Source organism: Phoxinus phoxinus (genome assembly GCF_949152265.1).
Source record: "Phoxinus phoxinus genome assembly, chromosome: 14".
Taxonomy (NCBI): domain Eukaryota; kingdom Metazoa; phylum Chordata; class Actinopteri; order Cypriniformes; family Leuciscidae; genus Phoxinus; species Phoxinus phoxinus.
Genome location: NC_136889.1, coordinates 5,828,837 through 5,849,709, shown reverse-complemented (window position 1 = coordinate 5,849,709; position 20,873 = coordinate 5,828,837). Strand labels below are relative to the sequence as shown.

The following is a 20,873-nucleotide window of genomic DNA, read 5'->3' as shown; positions in this document are numbered from 1 at the left end:
TGTATAGTGTTTGTATATCACAGTAGTATTTCTTTTGTATGGCTGTTATGTTTATTTAAATAAATATATATTACAGTATTGTTTTTATAGTAATGTAGTAAAGTAATGAGAACCAGCATTGAAAATAATGAGAATTACTAATTATTGGGTACATCACATATCATGAGGGACATATGGGTATATATTTTTATAAATAATTTTCTCTACATTATTTTTGTAAAGTAGAATTTTCAGACAGACTTGTTTTAGAGTAAAATTTGACCTGGACTAGTTTTTTATCCAATTCACCCATTTTGACCCCGTCCCGTCCACGGAGTCAAATATTGGGTTAAAACTTAGGGAGCGTGTGAAAATGCTCCTCCAGCATTTTAGTGTGTGTGTGTGTTCTCTCTGGTGCTGACGGACTGCATCATGTCTCAGTGACAGCAGGGGTCTGATCATCTCAGACGTGTGTCACTTACTGACAGAGACAAGAGCTGTCACTCATCATCTGAAATATGCTTAAACACAGCATTAAATAATGCTCATCATGCAAGTATGATTTTATTAACATTATCATTGTTGTCTCTCTCTCTGTGTTGTGTGTGTATAGAACACTCCAGTCGGAACGTCAGTGTTAATGGTGAATGCGACAGACCCGGATCAAGGCGTGGGTGGTAGTGTGCTCTTCTCCTTCCAGCCTCCCTCTGCGTTCTTCTCCATTGACGGGGCCAGAGGAATCGTGACTGTGACGAGAGCGCTGGACTATGAGACGACAACCAGCTATCAGCTCACTGTTAATGCCACGGTTAGACAACACAGTAGAGCTCTACAATGTCAAATGATTGTGTGGAACTCTGTCAATTCCAAAGCTAAATAAAACATGTATTTGCTTTGTTGTAACAGGACCAGGATAAACGCCGTCCGCTCTCTAGTCTGTCTAATTTGGCAATTACCATCACTGATATCCAAGATATGGACCCCATCTTCACCAACCTCCCCTACAGCACTAATATCATGGAGGACGCACCACCAGTCAGTAATCTTACTTTCTACCTAATTCAGTAGTGTTTAAGTGGGTGTTATCAAATTTGACCCCGCCCCACAAAAATATATTTTAATTATTATTTATAATTAATATTTTTATATTATATTTTATTATTTATGTACTTACATTTAAATTTTTTTAATTTATTTGTTTATTTACAATTACTGTTTTATGTATCTATTTTCATGACAATTAAGAACAGGTCTCTCAAATTCTCTAATAAATAATGTGTTTGTAATATCCATTTTTCTTAATTGCAAACCTGGACATGTCCTGGATAATTTTTTTTCGTGAGATTGTTCCAGATGGACTGGCACAAAACCTAGTGAGATGCCTGTGTTGACAGCATATTTGGGCCTCATAAGCATGTTAGATAGGATGGAATTTGACTAGGTTTTGAGTCACAGCCAGGTAATATTTAGATAGAACCCATAAAACAGTAATATATGTAGGAGGAAAAAAAGTAAAGTAAAGGTTTGTGTAAACATAAAATGCTCCAGAGAATGAGAGAGACAGACAGAAATAGAGAGAGAGGCAATTTGGCTGACAAAGAGTGATAGAATGTGTGTGTTGAGTAATTAGACAATAATTATTGGAGAAGCAGCATTTACACCTGTGAACTCTCGCTGGAATATTCTTGTAATTATAGTGATAGGTTTATGATGTGACTGGCTCAGCATGAGGGTCACGAAAGGTCATTCAGCCTGAGATTCACCACCGGCCGTTCATTCCTGTCTCATTTTACTCTGTGTGTCAAACACACCACCGCAGGCTCTGAGGATGTGTGTGTGTGTAAGCTTCGGTCTGTCTAGAGTAAAAAGTAATGTAATATTAAGTAACTCATATTTTAGACACAATATTGCCAGTTACAATAATTTTTCTGCACTGAACACAAATGAAACCAAAGCAGCTTTATTTCAACATTTTATCTTAAATTTAAAGCACTAAAGTTAACAGAAACCAAAAACAGAAGTCACTCCTAAGAATGAAATGATGCAGTTTGTCTTTAAACTTGAATTTCAGATAGATAGATAGATAGATAGATAGATAGATAGATAGATAGATAGATAGATGGATAGATAGATAGATTCTTCAGTTTCTTCTTTTTACCCATTTCTCTTTCTTTCATGGCCATATTTTCTCTCTCCTTCCATTTATCTCGCTCTGGTGTCCATTTGCATGCATATTAACTCACGAGCGTGTCAGAAGTGAAGCATTGTGACACGGATCTATCAGTCGTCTCAGGAAGGTCAGGAGTAAGAAGACAGTGATGACTTTAGACCAGTTGTCCTGTCTAAATGTGGCGGTCAGCATCAAGTTTCAAGTGGACATGATTGATTTTGGCATTTCATTCCTTATATCCTACATCAATGCTGGAAAAGTTGAGGAAGCACTATTAAAAAAAGACAAGAGGTCTTTGTGTTGAGAATTAGACACTCGAAACACGTACGGCCTCAATAACTGCACACGTCACACTAGCATGTTCATATAAAACGATGTTGACACGTACACTTAGCCACACGCAGAGAGCTTAAAGCTTATCTTCCCTCACACACACACACACACACGCGCGCGCGTATGGAGTGTGTCGGCTCAGACGACGGGCCTCGGGCTAAGTGACTGAGTGGGTGTGGAGAGTTCTCAAGGCTACTGACATTTACACACAAACAGATATCAAACACGCAGAACTGTCGTGGGTCATCTGTCAAAACACAACTCTTAACCCCCGCTCCAACTCAGGTGCATCACTCTCGCACACACACCTGGAGAGAGATCCGTATCATCTCAATGGCTTTTTTTACATTGCAGAAGCACTTCATTTAAAGCAATTATTTATCCAAAACTCAATTATCATTATTTACTCACCCTCAAATTGTCCCCAACCAGTATGATTTACTAAATTAATTTAGTGAAGATTCTTAAATTATATTTTTTGTATATATTTATAATGTTTTGGGTAAATAATGACAGAAATAAAATGAACTACTCATTTAAGAGTCCGCCTAAAAAATTGTCAATACTGAAATATCTACTTTATATGGAAGCTCCTTCATGCCTTATATTGAAATAATAATGTAATTGAGATAATAATTGCGCCTCACAATGTGACTTTCAATCTGAACTAATTTATTGGAATTCTGACTTTATATCTCACTGTGTGATTTTTAAATGCCACAATTGTGACTATTTCTTATTTTAAACTGTACACTACTATTCAAAAGTTCGGGGTTGTTATATTAAAAATGTTGTTTTTTTATGTTTTTGAAAGAAGTCTCTCATGTTTACCAAGGCTGCACTTATTTGGTCATAATACAGTAAATATATAGTGAAAGAACTTTAGTATATTTATACATGTAATTTATTCCTACAATGGAAAATCTGAATTTTCAGCATCATTACTCCAGTCTTCAGTGTCACATGATCCTTCAGAAATCATTCTAATGCTGATTTGCTGCTCAAGAAATATTTATTATATTTACATATTTCTTGTGTAACAGCTGTGATTCATAATTAAAAAAAAAAAATCTGTAATATATATTTCTTCAGGATTCTTTGATGAAAAGAAAGTAAATAAACTGATTTATTTTAAATATAAATATTTTTTAACATATGTCTTTACTGTCACTGTTCATATACTGTTAATTTCCTTTGAACCATTTCAAAACAATTGAACAGTAACACACTTTTGAACAGTAGTGTATCAATTTTTTTTTATAATCAATTATTTGTCTCACAATTATTTAATTTCTTACTCTTAAACAGAAATTTGCTTCCATAACTATATTGTAATGAATTTTTTTTTTATAAACAATAGATATGTTTTATCAGAATACACAGCTACTTTTGAATGCTCTGTGGAGTGGTGTAGCATGCAAACCCAGACCTCCTGGCACAAGCGTAGTTCTGCGGGTCATGTTCATGCCATAGAAAGCTGAATCCACCTGCCAAATGGAGCAAAGTTTGAGAACAGCTCAAACGTAGAGAAAAACAATGTTTTGCAGGAAAAGTGGGGTGTTTTTTCACAGCTGTTTGGCGTTTTCTTTTGTCAGGGTGACATTTAAAGGCTTTTTAGGGGCAAACACAATTTGGCTGTCAAGCGTTTGATCTGAAATGGTGCAAGAGAAGAGACACGGATGGAGGGAGGACGGAGGAGTGGACGAGAAGGTGCAGGGCGAAATATTTAAGGATGAGAGGAAAGGAGAGACATGTGCATGATTGAACATTCCACTTGTGCGGCTGGAAAAAGAATAGCTCGCAAATTACTTCAGCCACACTTCATCCTCCGTTCAGTCGCTCACTCGCCGCTTTTGTCATCCATTTCTCCCTCTCTCCTCCTCACGTTCTTGCGCTAAACGTGCTGTAATTGATTGTGTGCTGTAATAGCAGTAGAGTGTTGGCAGAAATGAAGCATAAACAGCTCTCAGACACTATTAGCTGGATCAATGGCAGATGCTCTCTCACTTTTCTCTTTAAGCATCTGTACGCTTTCTCATTCAGGATCAAAGAGTCCTCTAACTTGGAATATTTTGTTATTTTTCAAGTCTCATTTGGTTCGTTCGTTCTTGAAGCTGATGTCAGTGTAACATCCCTCACCATGTTCTTTCCTCAACAGTTGCACACGAGAAATACAATTTAAAATGTCTTATTGTCATTGCATTAGACAAAATAAAACCATTTATTTAAAAGAACAACAGCACAAGCACACATTTCATGCAAAGAGAAACTAATTATTAAAGAATAAATGTTGGCCCAGATTTACTAACAGCGCAAACCCTCTTCTAGCGCTGAAAATGTGTCAACAGGGATATTTTTGAAGGCTGTTTGCTTATGCATTTGTATTCAAATGAATCATGCAAAGTGATTTACTAAGGTTTGCGCTCGTCAACTTACTGGTGTTTGCTCCATTATTTAACGGCAAAAAAAAGCATGTTTTAAACCAGACGCTAACTCGCGCTGCTCTTGGTCTTATGGAAATGATCCGGGTGCTTCTGTGTTCTTTAATTTGTGTCGTCGTCATTTGATCGCGCGCAGAACTTTCCACTCCTATCTGCGCTATTTTGGAATTGCGCTCTCATGCAGGAATTTGCCCTGTTTAGTAAATCTGGCCCTTAATGTTTAAACTAAAGACAAAATATTTGTGCACTTCTATGCATAATTTTCACGTTTCTCTCTCTGTTTGTCTGTAGGGTTATGAAGTCCGTAAGATCAGGGCGATCGATCAGGACTTAGGTCGACCACGTGGAATTGGATATACGATCATATCAGGTCAGTCACATCCATCATGATTATCATATTCCAGGATTTGATCCTCAGGGAGGCTTATCCTTCAGTGAGAATGTGCAGCAAGAGACCACAGCCTGCCTCTTTAAATCAGCACCACTACATTAATATAGAGTAAAAATTAGCGGTACTTAAATTGGTCAATGCAAAACTATTATAAATGATTGATACTAGTCTTTGTGTGGTACAGTTCAAATCAGTATGTGTAGGCTACTGTTTGACTAACAGAAAATTGTCATCATATTATTATTAACAAGTATTACTGTTAAAACGATCGCTTTATATGATGAACAGTCTGAATTTAGGCTTTTATTGACATATAAACTTTGATCAGCGAACATAAAAGAAGCTCAACCGAACCTGCTTGATGCGCAAGAACAAACCTCATTGATTCTTGCTGAAGCTCAAACGTGATGCGTAACACGAGAATGAACGTTCTCGCACGTTAAGCGAACATGCTTGAACTGATGTGTGTTGATAAATGTTTATATGTGAATAAAAGCTTAAATTGAAGATGTCCATCATATAAAGCGATCGAGTCTCTTTATAGAATTTGGACTAAACCTCTCAATTCATGTGGATTAGTTTTACGATCTCTTTATGATCTTTATGAAGCATCAAGGTGGTAGTTGCGTGTATATAAAATAACGGTGTCCTTTAAGGCTTTGCAAGCAAATAATTCACAGGATAGAATGGCACAATATTATAACAATAATATTAGACAATAATAATAATAATAAAAAGAATAATATATTCCTTTTATACTTTTTTTCTTTTCTTTTTTTCTTTTTCTTTTGCATATCCTCCTGATTTCAAATCTGAAGATATACTATATATATCATCTCCATGTCCCATTATGTTGGTGTTTTGGTTTTGATTTCAAGGTTGTTTTCAGGTTGTGTATGGAGCACAGTGTCATCATATTTTCACGTTGGATGTCAATCTTTTGTTTTGTTTTTTTAAAGTGAAACTGTTTATGCGATCCGCTAAGCTCTCCGCATCTTGAATGAATGAGGCATTTATTTGTTCATCTTCATCTAAACGTAACACTTCTCCTCTGTTTAGTTACATAATGTTACCTTGAATTATAACCTGTAATGGCCATAAAGATTTAGATTGGCGTGAATGTGAATATAAAGTGAAACCAGAACGAATTTCTCATACATGTTAAAAGGTAATCGCACAACTAATGTAAAGCTGAATGTTCTCAGTGTGCCAGGAAAATTCATGGCATTTCTAATACTTACTCAAAATTCTCTTACTCTTAGATCTTCTCTTACTTCATGGCAGTATGTGCTTGGATCACTGTCCAGTTACAGCAAATAACCACAAGCAGACAATTATACAATGACTTTGACAGTGCTTATAGTATAATTTGAGTGTTGAGTATAGTATGTTTTTTCATGCTCTAGTCTGAAAAACAGTGGCCTATATGTGTCACATTAGTGCTGGAGTGGTGTGTGTGTGTGTGTGTGACTGAAAGCCTTTGTCGGTTTAGTCCATACATGAGCTTAACACAGCAGGACAAACCTTCCCACAGTGTCACACACACACACACACACACACACACACACACACACACACACACACACACACACACACACACACACACACACACACACACAGTTATTGTGTATGGCTTTCCCCCATAGATCACTTTCATTGCTATCAGCATGAGGCAGACAGAGCAAAGGGAGGGACAGAATGGAGGGCGAGAGACAGACAGACAGAGAAAGAGAGAGAGAGCGGGTTACACCATGTGTTTTAGATGTACATTGAGAACCTTCAGTGGCTCAATTTGGTGTTGAATGGGTTTTTGTAGCTGAATATGTGTATAGATATTGTATTGTTGAGCAAGACATCGACAAGCAGTTTTACATCATCACACCATAGACTCCGCCCACTGGCGTTAAGTCTCTTAATGGCTGACATTTGCCTACATGGATGCTTCAAACGCATGATACCCATTATAATCACTGACGCTGTCTACACTGGATACTGTATACAGAAGAGTGAAAGAAGGTTTGTTTTGACGCATCGAGTTTAAACTGCTCATTTGCGTCTCTGTACTGACTTCAAAAACAAGATGTAGATTTATTTTAATGATGTCTCAGATTGCATTGGAGGATTACATGTTTGTTCGGAGCATTTTGTTTTGAAACGAGACAACGTGTAATGAGTTCGCAAAGAAATAAAAAAGGTTTTATTATTTATTACATATTTTATAATGTTTTCAAAACACTATGCAATAGCGAGGGGGCTTTTATACTGTTTCCTATACAGTGATGTTAGCCAATCATAACAGTGGCAGTTTACTGACAAGCCTTAAAGGGGTCATCGGATGCCCATATCCACAAGTAGGTATGATTCTTTAGGGTCTTCATGTTAAGATTGTAACATACTTTGGTTAAAATTCCTCAATGGTTGTTTAAAACAACACCCTTTTACCTCCTCAAAAACAGCTCTGCTCACAGAGACCCGTTTCGGTGCATGTCTCTTTAAATGATAATGAGCAACTGCTCACCCCAGCCCTCTCTTCCGTGGGGTGTGTCGACACAAGACACATAAATTGCTGCTTTGATAACCTGCCTTGGCGGACAGTATACAAATGGGGAAAATATGCTAATACGGGACAGTCCGTCAGTGGTCGTGGGCGGAGCATGAGCGATGTGACATCATGTTGCTCAGAAAAATCCAAACGTCTTGATTATTTATTGAGTGTTTTGACTTTTTGAGGATTAAAAAAAAGGAGTGAATGGATTTTTTTGATTGTATGGTGGTTGTGTCCACACACAGCAAAGACACATTAATATGCAAGTGAATTTTGCATCCGATGACCCCTTTAAAGGAGCCGCCCCTTAAAAACGGATCATTTCAAACAGAGGGGCAGAATGAAGGTTGAAAATAATTGTTTTTCCACACATAGATTTGTTTTAGCAAAAAAACTTTATTAGCATTATAAGTGAACCTCAAGGAACATAAAAAAAAAATCCATATGACCCCTTTAAAAAGTTTTGATATTCAAATGTTGTTGAAAAAGTTGTTAATGTTTTTCTGATTAAGTTATATTAAAGGACAAAGTGTGTAGTTTCTGTTTTCAAAAGGATTTTCTGAACATTTGTCACCCCAACAGATAGTCCCGCACCAAACTCATGCCATTGGGTTTGCTCAGTATTGGTCGTGATGCTCAAACATACAGTCCCATGTTTTCATAGCGCCAATTTGAGGAAATTCAGCCTATGAATTATTTATGTTAAATTGGGGGAGCAAGTACTAAAACAACCCCAAAATTACATGCTTCTCTTTTAATTGTCATATTTATTGTATTTTATGTGTTGCAGCACAGTTTGTTACTGCCACCCTAATTGAGATTAATGTCCACGCCACAGGCTCGTATAGTTTTCACTGCACATTGTAAATGCAACTGTGACAAAAGTTGATTAGGCTTCTATTATGTCGCTCACATTACAGTCCTGAAGTATTCTGTAAACACACTGAGGCACAAACACAAGAATACATAACATAAATAAATGAAGCCAGGCTATAATATACAATACAATGAACTGTTAAACAACTTGCTTTTTTTCTTTTCACAGCAGACATGAGGTAGATCATAATGCTTTTTTTTTGTTACCATTTATAGATATATTAAGTTATATTTTCAGGATTTTTTTTTTTTTGATAGGACAGTTTAGGGAGATTAGAGAGGGATTACCATAGCTGGGAACTCGCCATGTATTTAATTTAAAATATAATTCTATGATTTAATGTATTTATGTAAATATAATTAAAATATGATTTTACTATGTAAAAAAAATATGTGTAATGCATACATTTTATTGATTTATTACATAAAATGTTATTTAAGTGTTGACTTATATAGGTCTGGTTGGGGTTTGGGATATAGCTAAAATCTATAAAGCAGGGTGGCAAGAAACAATGCTTTTATGCCATTTGCATATAGTATTTACTAAAAATGTTGTCTTCCAAGCGAATGGTTGGTTATCGTGTAATGGCAATAATCACAAAATAGCCTCTTCAAGTTCCTGTTGTGCAGGGAGGCTTGAGGACATTATTTTGAGAATCGTTACATCAGCCCAAGTCACATCCAAAATGACATATTATTCAGTTTTTTAGAGGAGAGCTTGGAAGTGGACAGATGAATATTCTGGAGAAATCTGATAGCTTTGACATTAAATTGAGGAGCATTAATGCAAAGATTTCATATGGAAAGAGGATTGTGTCAATTTCCTCCGAGCGGTTCGAGTCTAATGGTCTAATCAATAGGACAGGGATCCGTGATGTAGGTTAAACATTCCCGCTGGCTTGCGGAGCACTGCTATTTCCTGAACCCGATTCTTTACTCCGTAATCACAAGAGCTATTGCACGGGCCCTGACCCTAGATCAGCGGAATTTCCCTAGTTATCATTCATAATGGTAATGGCTCTATTAGAATTCATACGGCATGCTCTCTCAAAGCCGTTGTGTGAGAATCTAAAGGGGACAATCAAAGAAGCAGGGGAAAATGGGGAGAGCGCTCTCTCCAGGAGCCTCGGGTCGAGTTTGAGATCATATGAAATGGTTTGTTGAGCGCAGTTTCTTTCCTGTGTTAACATTAGGGTTGTGCAGATAGATAGAGGGATAGAGAGATAGATAGAGAGATTGATAGAGAGATAGATAGTCCATCAAAAGAAAGATTTTATGATTGTGATTCGATGTTAATTGTTTTAGTGTACATTATAGAAACAGACTTTTCAAACAACCTTTACACACAGCTCATCTCATTAGAGCAGATGCACTGGTAAATTCATCAACATGTAATGAATGAACATCTCAGGAAACGATAACGGCATGCCACATCAGAACTGAAGAGTGTGCGGTGCGGGGAGAGATAGGCTGATGTGTGTGTGTGTGTGTGTGTGGCTAGGCTTCTCTCTGAGCATTAATGTTGGGTTGTCACACCTATTTGCGCACGTGTATGTGTGTATATGTCATTGTGGTGTCCTTTGGGGCGGTGTGTGTGTGTTTCTGTGGGGACTCGTCCCATTAGTTGAGTAATTAAGATAAATGAGTTTTTAATTGCAGGGTGATGTGTGTTAATGATCTAGAGACTAGAGATCATGCTCTCTTGTTCTCTAGTATGTCTCTCTCTCTCTCTCTCTCTCTCTCTCTCTCTCTCTCTCTCTCTCTCTCTCTCTCTTCCCCCCAAAGGTGTGATGACAGTGCTGCTGATGTTATTATTTACTGCCAAATTACTCCGCTGTTTCTCAGGCCTCAAACTTCCTCTCTAATCCTGCAACTTGCCCTGGAATGGCATTATATGATCATGTGTGTGTCTTCTGAAGTCAAAACCCAACTTGAATGTGAAAATAAATAGAAGGTAACCTGGTCAAGCACCATGTTCATATTTCTTAATTTAGTAGATGGTATTATTCAAAAGTCACCATGGTAAAAATGACTGCCTTGAGTAGCTTGTGCTTTTATAAAAACGACACCAACAGCAATATGATACATGTTGAACAAAGTTTTCTGAAGGAAATGTGTGTGGTTTTTGACCGTTGCCAGGGTGTTGCTGTGTGTTGACATTTTTCTGCATAGAAAGTCATGGGTTTGGAAGAACATAAGGATCTGTAAGTTATAACAGAATTTTCATCCCAGTATTTTTTCCCTAAGAAATTGTGAGTGGTGCTTGACCATTGCAATGCAGTTACCAAGTTATTTAGAGTGGTTTTAAGAACATTAGTAGGCGTTTACTTGGTTATTGTGGATGGTTGTCTGTCAGGTTGTTGCTATGCAGTTGTTAAGGTGTTTTGAGTGATTTTAAGAACGTTACTAGGTGGTTTTCTTAGGTGTTGTGTAGTGATGCACCGATTCAGATTTTTTTTTACAAGCAAATTGACCAATTCCGATACTGGTTGCCGTTTTTTTGTTTTGTTTAAGCAAATAAGCATATTTGCTGTATAACAGGCCAAACTGGCCATTTAAAGTTAGAGGCAACCACTAAATTTCAATGGAATTCAGCAAAGCAGATCCAAGCAAAGATGCTACACACATGTATTATGAACAGTTGTTTTTATTTTAAATTAGATTGTTTAATTTCAATATTTAAAGCAAAAATGTAATGGTCTGACTTTAGCTTTGTGAAATGATGCTACATAAAACACCTGCACAAAACAAAAACAGCAGACGGACTGAATGAAAATGCAAATTTAATCTCTGACAGTAGGTGGCGCTTATATAGAAATCAGCGGTTTCTTTGGGTACCGCTGTAAGCAGAAAAATATAATGCTTATAAACAGAACGCTTATTAACACTACTTTATATAGAGGTAAGAGGAAAAGAAAATGCCACAAACTTTTCTGAAGAGTTCCCTTCAGAGATACATTCCTATAAACTCCCGCCCCCAATTCAATATTTATATTTTTATTTATACTTCCTATACATTTCGAACACTTCCTATATGAAATAAATCCTATATATATATATATTTATACAAAATATAATATTTCAACTTACAATTCCACAAAAGTCTTCGAATGCAAAAGCAAACTTTCATCTACACTAGTGTTTTCATTATAATTTCATGTAGATTATATGAAGGCTTGCGCTGCACATGTTGCACTTAACTGTACTTTCCTTTTTGAAGTGACTCGAATCATATTTCAAGCAATTCAAAACCATCACGGTGAACAGTGCAGAAAGAAACAATCCTTTATTTATCAGCATCATTTGAAAGAACATATATATCGCCGTATTCGGCTATACAGATATGGTGGTCGATATATTGTGCATGCCTAGTCCTGTTTACAGACTTCATAATATTTCCACACAAATTACAATTGGGGAAATAATTGTAATGCAGTTTCACGAGTTCACACTCACAAATAAGTCAGATGGAATAAATGGTATGCATATTTGGCGTGCTGTCCGAGGAGAGGGCTCCGGGCTCGGTATTCGGCCCGAACCCAGAGTACTCCCCCCGTATTGCTGGTTTAGGAAGTAACCAGGCGAGTGTGAGGAGACGGGGTGGTGGAGGGATGCTGAAAAAAAACTGTCGAGGAACGTTGGTGAGTCGAATGAGTATTTATATAGGTCTGCACTCATGCTGATTGGATAGAAATGTTGATTACTGATTGTTGACAGCTGGTTGGAATGTGATAATTGGATCAATTATTTGAACGTGCTCCTCCCGAACTTTGTTTATAAAACATCATTTGATCGCAAGTCTGGAAAAGAGGCCAAAATAAAAATAAACAAAGTTTCGGATTTATGGACGGTCGACCGGGTTAAATAAATGCATGCTTGCTATATTAATATAGAATTGAACGTGTGATAAATTAGATAAGATCAGCCGGAACTATCCGTATTATAAATCAGAAGGACTGATGCTAAAGTATGTGTGTGTTTAAACTGCAGGACAAGTTGGTACAACTGTGACTACTGAAGCGAGAGGGAAGGTGTGTGTGTGTGTGTGTGTGTGTGTGTGTGTGTGTGTGTGTGTGTGTGTGTGTGTGTGTGTGTGTGTGTGTGTGTGTGTGTGTGTGTGTGTGTGTGTGTGTGTGTGTGTGTGTGTGTGTGTGTGTGTGTGTGTGTGTGTGTGAGACAGACAGACAGACTTGTGAAGGTCTTCAACATGCTCTCATGCCTGTAGAATCCATTATAAAGTGCCCTGGGAGAACAGTGTCCTGAGTAGCCCAGCAGGGTTCATGAACCGCAGTGCTCACAGATATGGCTAACAGCCCCTGCAGCTACGGTGGCTTTAAAGGGCCAAAGTTAAAGCCTCATTAAATCACCCTGGTCTTTCAGAAGCAGATGTGAGCTGCTTTGGATTCAGAGGTCCCGAAAGGAACAGCTCTACGTAGCCCCGCTATTCCTGTGACACTGAAGCTAAATGTTACCATGGAAACCTCATGGAAAGTTGACCAGCTTTATGGAGACCAGTTCCTATTGATTTACACTTTTCTCATGTAGGGAACTGGACTCTCACCAACACTGAGATTCCACCAGGAGAGATTCTGTTGATGTGTGCAGATGCTAGTTTAGGAGCATCTCATAAACTTCAAGAAATATAACCACACACACACACACACACACACATGGCTACTGTGTCGTACTCAGTGGACACCGGACAGCTTGCAGACCCATTTTGCCTTCATCAAAGAGTTGGATAAGCAAGATGTGATATTCACACACACACACACACACACTTTTTTGTTTCCACATGCATGGACAGTAGATTGACACTAGATCATGCATGCACACACTAGGCCAGGGCTTGTATGTCTGCTCACTTTTATAAGTGATGTCAAGGTTAACTAATATTATAAAATATGTAATGATGTTATTCTAGTTATTTTAACAGCATTATAATTGGACTTTGGAACCGATTGAACCTCATTCATAAATGAAACATGTATGGGTTATACTGTCTATATATATTTATATACACACACAGTTGTGGCCAAAAGTGATGCCCGGAGGGGACATTTGTTTTTAATGACCCTACAAGTTCTATTACACCATTAAATGGAAAATATTTGTACTTTCATTTTCACATTCAGGTAATTCCAAATCTAGTTGGTCATTAGATGTTACCATATAAAGATAACAACATATACACAAACAGGAATTTTGCCTTTGCATTTATATGACAAATTATTATGGTGTCTTACAACAACCAATGTTTCTGTGCTCTTCAACAATCAAAAAGTCAAAATTAAGGATTCTTTTTTTAAATAATTGATTCATTAATTATAATTTTCTGGCACCATATTTTACACTGCCCGCCAAAAAAAAGTCTGGTTTTACACTGTTTGGATTTAAAAAGGCAAATGCATGGATGATGAGTCAATGATTGGATCATTATTGTAATGATTAGTATGTTTCTAGCATGTTATATGTTATTCTAACCCTAGTTGATGGAGTGTGTAACTCTGATTCTCGTCCACAACCGACTGAAAGCCGGAAGGAGATCATGCAAATCTAGTTTACTTTGAAATCAAAACTATTGGCGGAAAACATATTTCTAACCATTTATATTACAAAAATGTCACCAAGCTCTTATATCCTCACATTTAGGTGCACACCCGACCGAAACGAAAAGTTCAATAAGCTCAATCATCTGTGGATCTTGTTTAAAGAATGCGCCTGACACTTTGAGCAGAGAGATCAAAGTTTCCAATCTATCTCTCTGGGTTTGATTATTCCCCTTGAGGCCTGAGCTCTCCGATCGATAGTCAACCCTGTGACCTGGGTTACAATAAGCTCTTGTTGATAATGAAATATCTGTGTGTGTATATATGTGTGTGCGAGGGGTCTTTAATTTAAGATGAGGCTGGTGTTGTGTATATTGAATGAGTGTGTGTGTGTGTGTGATGGCTGACAGGTTGTCGGATGGGTCACTCCTCCAGCCTGAAGTACAGACACCGAACACCTTTTATTCTTTATTCTTTTACTTTCACTGTGTCCTGACAGCTGGACCCTTTGCCCTTTAGAATCTGTTCTTATTCAGGAATGGTTCCTTTTTAAAAAATATATAGAAATTTTCGTGACGTTCAGTTCAATCGATGCTTCTGGAAAATCTGCATTCTTCCACTATCGTGGACTGAACGCTGTAAAATATGCATAAATATACTTAAAATATGCAATATACGCATCAGTGTCACCTTAAACTTTACTGTTATCGTGATCAGCATGCATCTTATTTTCTGCTGAGCACAAGAATGAACAATCACCTTTCAAGCAGGTCTAGAAGCCGTGTGAAGACGTCTTCTGATTCACAGATGAATTGCGTCTAAAGCACACTGAATCCTTGGTGTGGGATTAGGAAAAATAATAAGAACAGAAAGGCTGTTAGATGCAATAATTGTGGAGACGTTAATGTGAATCACTTTTCCACTGTATTATGTGGTTTATTTCCAATTAGGTGTTTCTGTTCTGTTCTGCTGAATTCTGAAATAATCTCATCATTTCACTATAGGTTGTTTGTGGATCGTGAATGCAATTTCCAAACAGCTTCCATTCGTTCTTCCTCAAAATTACTAAAACAATTGTTGATGGAATCATTAAGAAACCAGAATTGTTAAGTGGAACCATAACCGTTAAAATCCCATCCTACAACTATTCTCTCTGACTCTAAAAAGCTTCTTTGGCTATGGACATTCAATACCGTCAGAGCATTCACGGTTCCCTCGTGGTCCAGGCGGACGAAATCAATACAAATAGTAGTAGACTAAAATAGACAGTATAAATGGATAGTTAGATATCAGGATTTTGGGTTTATTTCAAATAATTGTTTGTCTGTTTCTGCTCTGTTTCTGTAAAGATTTGAGTTTTGTGGTTAAGGCCTGGGTTGTCACTCTTGTCTGAGTCGGGGTTAGCGTTTTCTTTCACTGTCAGACTCTGATCTGGCTGAAGAAATCTGAGCGTGTTTGTCACTAATCGGGATTCGGCATTTGTTTTTCTGAGTATATTGATTGAATTATGTCATATAATAAAACAGCTTTTTGTGTCAGATGGAATCAAATGGTTTCTTCCCATCTATAAACGGGGGAAAGATTTCAATTGTTTTGTGTGTTGTAAATGTTTGTCGATGAAGGTGTGTGTGTAGGGTACATGAATGGTTGATGTTTGTGTTTGGTGTTTGGGTGAAAAGCCGATATGACCTTTGCTCAGGACAGGACTTTATTCATTGTAGAAGGTTATGATTTGGTAATCATTTGAGTTTTAAATATATTACCCGCAGTATTCTTCGAACTTATGACTTTACAGTTGTTGGTAATCATTGCGCTGCTGTTTTATATATTGACCTAGTAAGTCTCGACTCCATTTCAAAGCCTACATCTAGTAGTTTAGAGTATTGTAAATCCTTGTAAATATATGTATATTAAATCATATTTAAATTACAATTTCAGTTTTATTCTATAGATTGATAGCTGCTAAGCCTTGTAGTATTGTTTGTCTGTTTAACATAAATTTTGATTGTATTTTATTTTAGCCAAAAAGCCTTATATTATAGTTTTTTTCCCTGCATTTTGAATACATTTTTGTGATTTAAAGGGTAATACATCTAATTTGATTATTTTACTTTTTACTTAGAACTTTGTGTGCAAAAATAAATATATATGTATCGCGCTCGAGTTTGCCACAGAGGTCTCTCTCTCTCTCTCTCTCTCTCTATCTATCTCTCTCTCTCTCTCTCTCTCTCTCTCTCTCTCTCTCTCTCTCTCTCTCTCTCTCTCTCTCTCACACACACACACACACACACACACACACACACACACACACACTGAAAGCCTTACGCAGTACACTCATTCACTGTCTGTGTGGAGTACTTAAAAAGCCATTACCTGTTCACGCACAAGTCTGCTCACAACAGTGTGACCTGCGAAATCCACCTGCAAAGACGTGATATGTGATGAAGCTTACTTTCCTTTATTTTGCCATCTAAGTCTGATCTTTAATAGGATCTTATCATGTCAGTTTCCTGTCACTCTCAGATTAACAGCTTATTGTCATCTACTGAATTTGGAGTACTTAAATGCTCTTAATACAGTGAGATTTTCACTACAGAATTGAGATCCACAAAAATGATTTCAGTACACAAAACACTTTCTTAGCGTTAAGCTTTAAAATCCCCAAATAAACACTTTATTTTGATATTCCACTTTACTAATTGTGAGTAGCTGTGCCACTACATGTTAACTAGCAGTCAGAGTATTAATATCTACCAAAGCTTTATTTTGATACTCGCCAACTAAGTAACTTTGCAAAGACATGTCAACTTATTCTACTAAGCCAAGTATATATATATAGTCACATTTTGAGTTTGTCTTTTGATCTGTTTAGTTGAGTGTTTAACTATACAGCGTGACATATATACAGTATATATATATATATATATGTGTGTGTGTGTGTGTGTGTGTGTGTGTATGCACTTAACGAATTTAATTCTTTATTCACGCAACAAGTAAACAACTAAACTCTTGACTTGTTTTGGACACATTGTGCTCTGTATTTTCACATTACTCCATGTTTCTTTGGTTCCATGCTTTCTGTAAAACTCTATTAAGTTCCCTTGAAACCTATGAAAGCTGGTCATGTCCTTTTCAAGAGGTTTTGATTAAATCGGTAATAGAATAGGTAATAGAAGTCATTGAGGTCAACTACAGGCTTGAATTAATGTCAAATGGCCGTTTGTCTGTCTCTATAGAGAGATCTGTTCTGTAGGTTATCATTCTTTTGAAGTAGAATGTGCGTTTGTTGAAAGTGAAAGTAATTTCTTTATATTGTATTGTAATGCAGGCTATTGTTAACATACATTTGTTAGTTCAGAAGAAAAGGTGTCGATTAAACAACGTATTGTTGAAATGCAGGGTTTCTGACCGCTATATCTCTCTGTAACAAAAGAACGCATGCAGAGGACTATACACTGCACATCAGCTTGTCTTGTCTGTCTCTGTGGGTTCACCTGCATGAAAGCATAATTATAATGAGGGAATAAATATCAGCTCTTTCTGTGCATGTTCCCATGTGCGCTTGTTTGTGTATATGCATTTACGTGTGGCTCGAATTTATCTGGATGTCACTCTCTCTGATGTCTTTCCTAATGCTCTGAAATTATTCTCATTACATCGACGCTCTCATAACACAGCGCATTAGCTTGGAGGAATCACAATCTTTTAATCACCCAACCCCAGAACATATCCCAAACCCTCTAACAACATCCCCACAACATTAGCACTTTCCTGTCGCTATTGTGCAAGTGGTTGCGAAAGCGGTGCACGTAGGTTCACGGTGATTAAACTTTGACGGAAAGTGTGTGTGTGTGTGCCGAGCGTGAGAATCGTTTGTCTCATCACACACTCGATCACACACATCAGATTATGCACTCGTCTTTCTCTTATAATAGCTACACATGTTTGAGTCCCTCTCTCTTTTCATCTGGGTGTGTTTTTCTGAGAATGAGGCGGGCAGAATTTCAATAAGTGTTGACTGGTGGTCCGGAGAGACTGCTGCCTAACTCACACATGCACACACACTATGTGAATATTTTATTATGTTTTAATTTCAGTCTTTTTTAAATGAATGTGGCGGATTTTCACTCGTTTTGCATAGCCAGAATTTTGTCTTTTTAGACAGTAAAAGACTGACTGACAATCTAAGGCTATATATATATATATATATATATATATATATAGATAGATAGATAGATAGATAGATAGATAGATAGATAGATAGATAGATAGATAGATAGATACTGTAGATAGATAGATAGATAGATACTGTAGATAGATAGATAGATAGATACTATAGATAGATACTGTAGATAGATACTGTAGATAGATAGATACTGTAGATAGATACTGTAGATAGATAGATACTGTAGATAGATACTGTAGATAGATAGATACTGTAGATAGATACTGTAGATAGATACTGTAGATAGATAGATACTGTAGATAGATAGATACTGTAGATAGATAGATACTGTAGATAGATACTGTAGATAGATAGATACTGTAGATAGATAGATACTGTAGATAGATACTGTAGATAGATAGATACTGTAGATAGATAGATACTGTAGATAGATACTGTAGATAGATAGATACTGTAGATAGATACTGTAGATAGATACGATAGATAGATAGATAGATAGATAGATAGATAGATAGATAGATAGATAGATAGATAGATAGATAGATAGATAGATAGATAGATAGATAGATAGATAGATAGATAGATAGATAGATAGATAGATAGATAGATAGATAGATAGATAGATAGATAATTATACCCTTAGATTTATATATATATATATATATTTGGAGCTGCACGGTTCTAGATAAATTGAGAATCACGATTTTTTTTAAATAACTAAAAAATAACTTAAATAACTTAAAATCGATTTAAAAATATTTAATTCATTTGAATTATATTTTATTTAAAAAATACATATAGCAAATAGTAATAATCTATATTTAATTTTTTTAATTATGAAAATAGAAATATATATATTTTTATATTGGCTAGAAATATGTTTAATTAAATGTTACATTTTCTCTTTCTTTTAAAATTATAAAGCTATCATGTAACTGGATACGATTTAATAAATGTATTTTTCAACACTATTTATTGATATTTTCAAACCACAAGTCATTTTTTGTAAACGCAACAACCTCAAAAGCCTCCACCATAAATAAAAATAATCAAATGTGTGTGTATATGTATACAGAGTGTTTGCATGTGTGTGAGTTGTGGTTGCTTTAGCTTCTCATTTTCCAGCTCACTACTAGCGGTAATGTGAAAACCCCAGCAAAACTCTCACACTCTCCACACAATCCACTGAATGGAAAAGTTAATTCAAGCATCTTGAAATAGTGATGGCTGCCATACTTGAAGGACTTCAGCTCTAGTAGTTTCACTCGACACACACTTGCATACATACAAGCACTTGTTTGTGTGATCCAGTCGGTGGATCTGTCTTGTGCCTGTCAAAGAGGAAAAAATAAATAAAAAATGAAAGAATATACAGTATACACTACCGTTCAAACCTTTGGGGTTAGGGATAGAAAAAACACCAGCAAATATGCACTAAATTGATCAAAAGTGATAGTAAAGACATTTATAAAGTTACAAACGATTTGCATTTCAAATAAATGCTGTTCTTTTGAACTTTCTTTTCATCAGGAATTCTGATAAAAATGTTTCACAGTTTCCACAAAACATTTAAAGCAACATTTAATTTTCAACATTGCTGATACCTAATCAGAAATATTTTCTTGAGCAGCAAATCACATATTAGAATTATTTCTGAAGAATCATGTGACACTGAAAACTGGAGTCAGGATGTTGAAAATTCAGCTTTTCCCTCACATGAATAAATTACATTTAAAAATATATTAAAATAGAGAAGTTTAGTTATTGTAATAATAATATTTCACAAAATTGCTATATGTATTGTATTATTGATCAAATAAATGCAGCCTGGATGAGCTTAAGATACATTTAAAAATAATCCCCAAACATTTGAATGGTAGTGTATGCAAATATTAATTACCGGTAATTTATTTTTAGTAATAATGATGTGATGCTTCACATAACGTGTTTGGCAATCAGTTTCCGAACAGATTTGCCACACGACTTCCATGACCACCCGTCTCAAACTCCATTGGTGAGTTTTATTTATTTGTGTATGTGTTTATGTGTGTGTTTCCCTTTAGTTTTAAATTGTTTGTGTATGTTTTGACAAAGGTCTGTATCTAAGGTTCAGAAAATGGCTGTGTGTGTTGTCTAGTCTGGTCCAACACAGGTGTGGGTGACAGGTGAGGGCGCACTGGTCTGTATAGCCAGCGGCTGTCTCAGTATATTGGCAGTTTGGTCAAGCCACTGAAGCACACAAAGCAATTTAGAGCCATCATGGCTGCTTTGAACCCTCATGGATGACCAGTCGCAGAGCAGCTGACACTCAGCACTCTCTGTCTCACTGATTGGACGGTGACCAGTGAAGGGGCGTGTCACAATGAGATCTACCTCTATTCCACCTGCCATAGATATGCAGCT

At 36.5% G+C, this 20,873-nt stretch overlaps 1 protein-coding gene across 1 annotated transcript in view; it reads left to right on the top strand.

Annotated features, from left to right (window-relative positions):
• Positions 1 to 20,873, top strand: part of cdh23 (cadherin-related 23) — a 221,557-nt gene that overhangs the window by 89,262 nt on the left and 111,422 nt on the right. Inside the window, exons 7-9 of the mRNA XM_079634138.1 lie at positions 593 to 787; positions 886 to 1,014; positions 5,215 to 5,293. Of these exons, the coding sequence (XP_079490264.1) occupies positions 593 to 787; positions 886 to 1,014; positions 5,215 to 5,293 (403 nt within the window). The remainder of the gene's footprint in view (positions 1 to 592; positions 788 to 885; positions 1,015 to 5,214; positions 5,294 to 20,873) is intronic.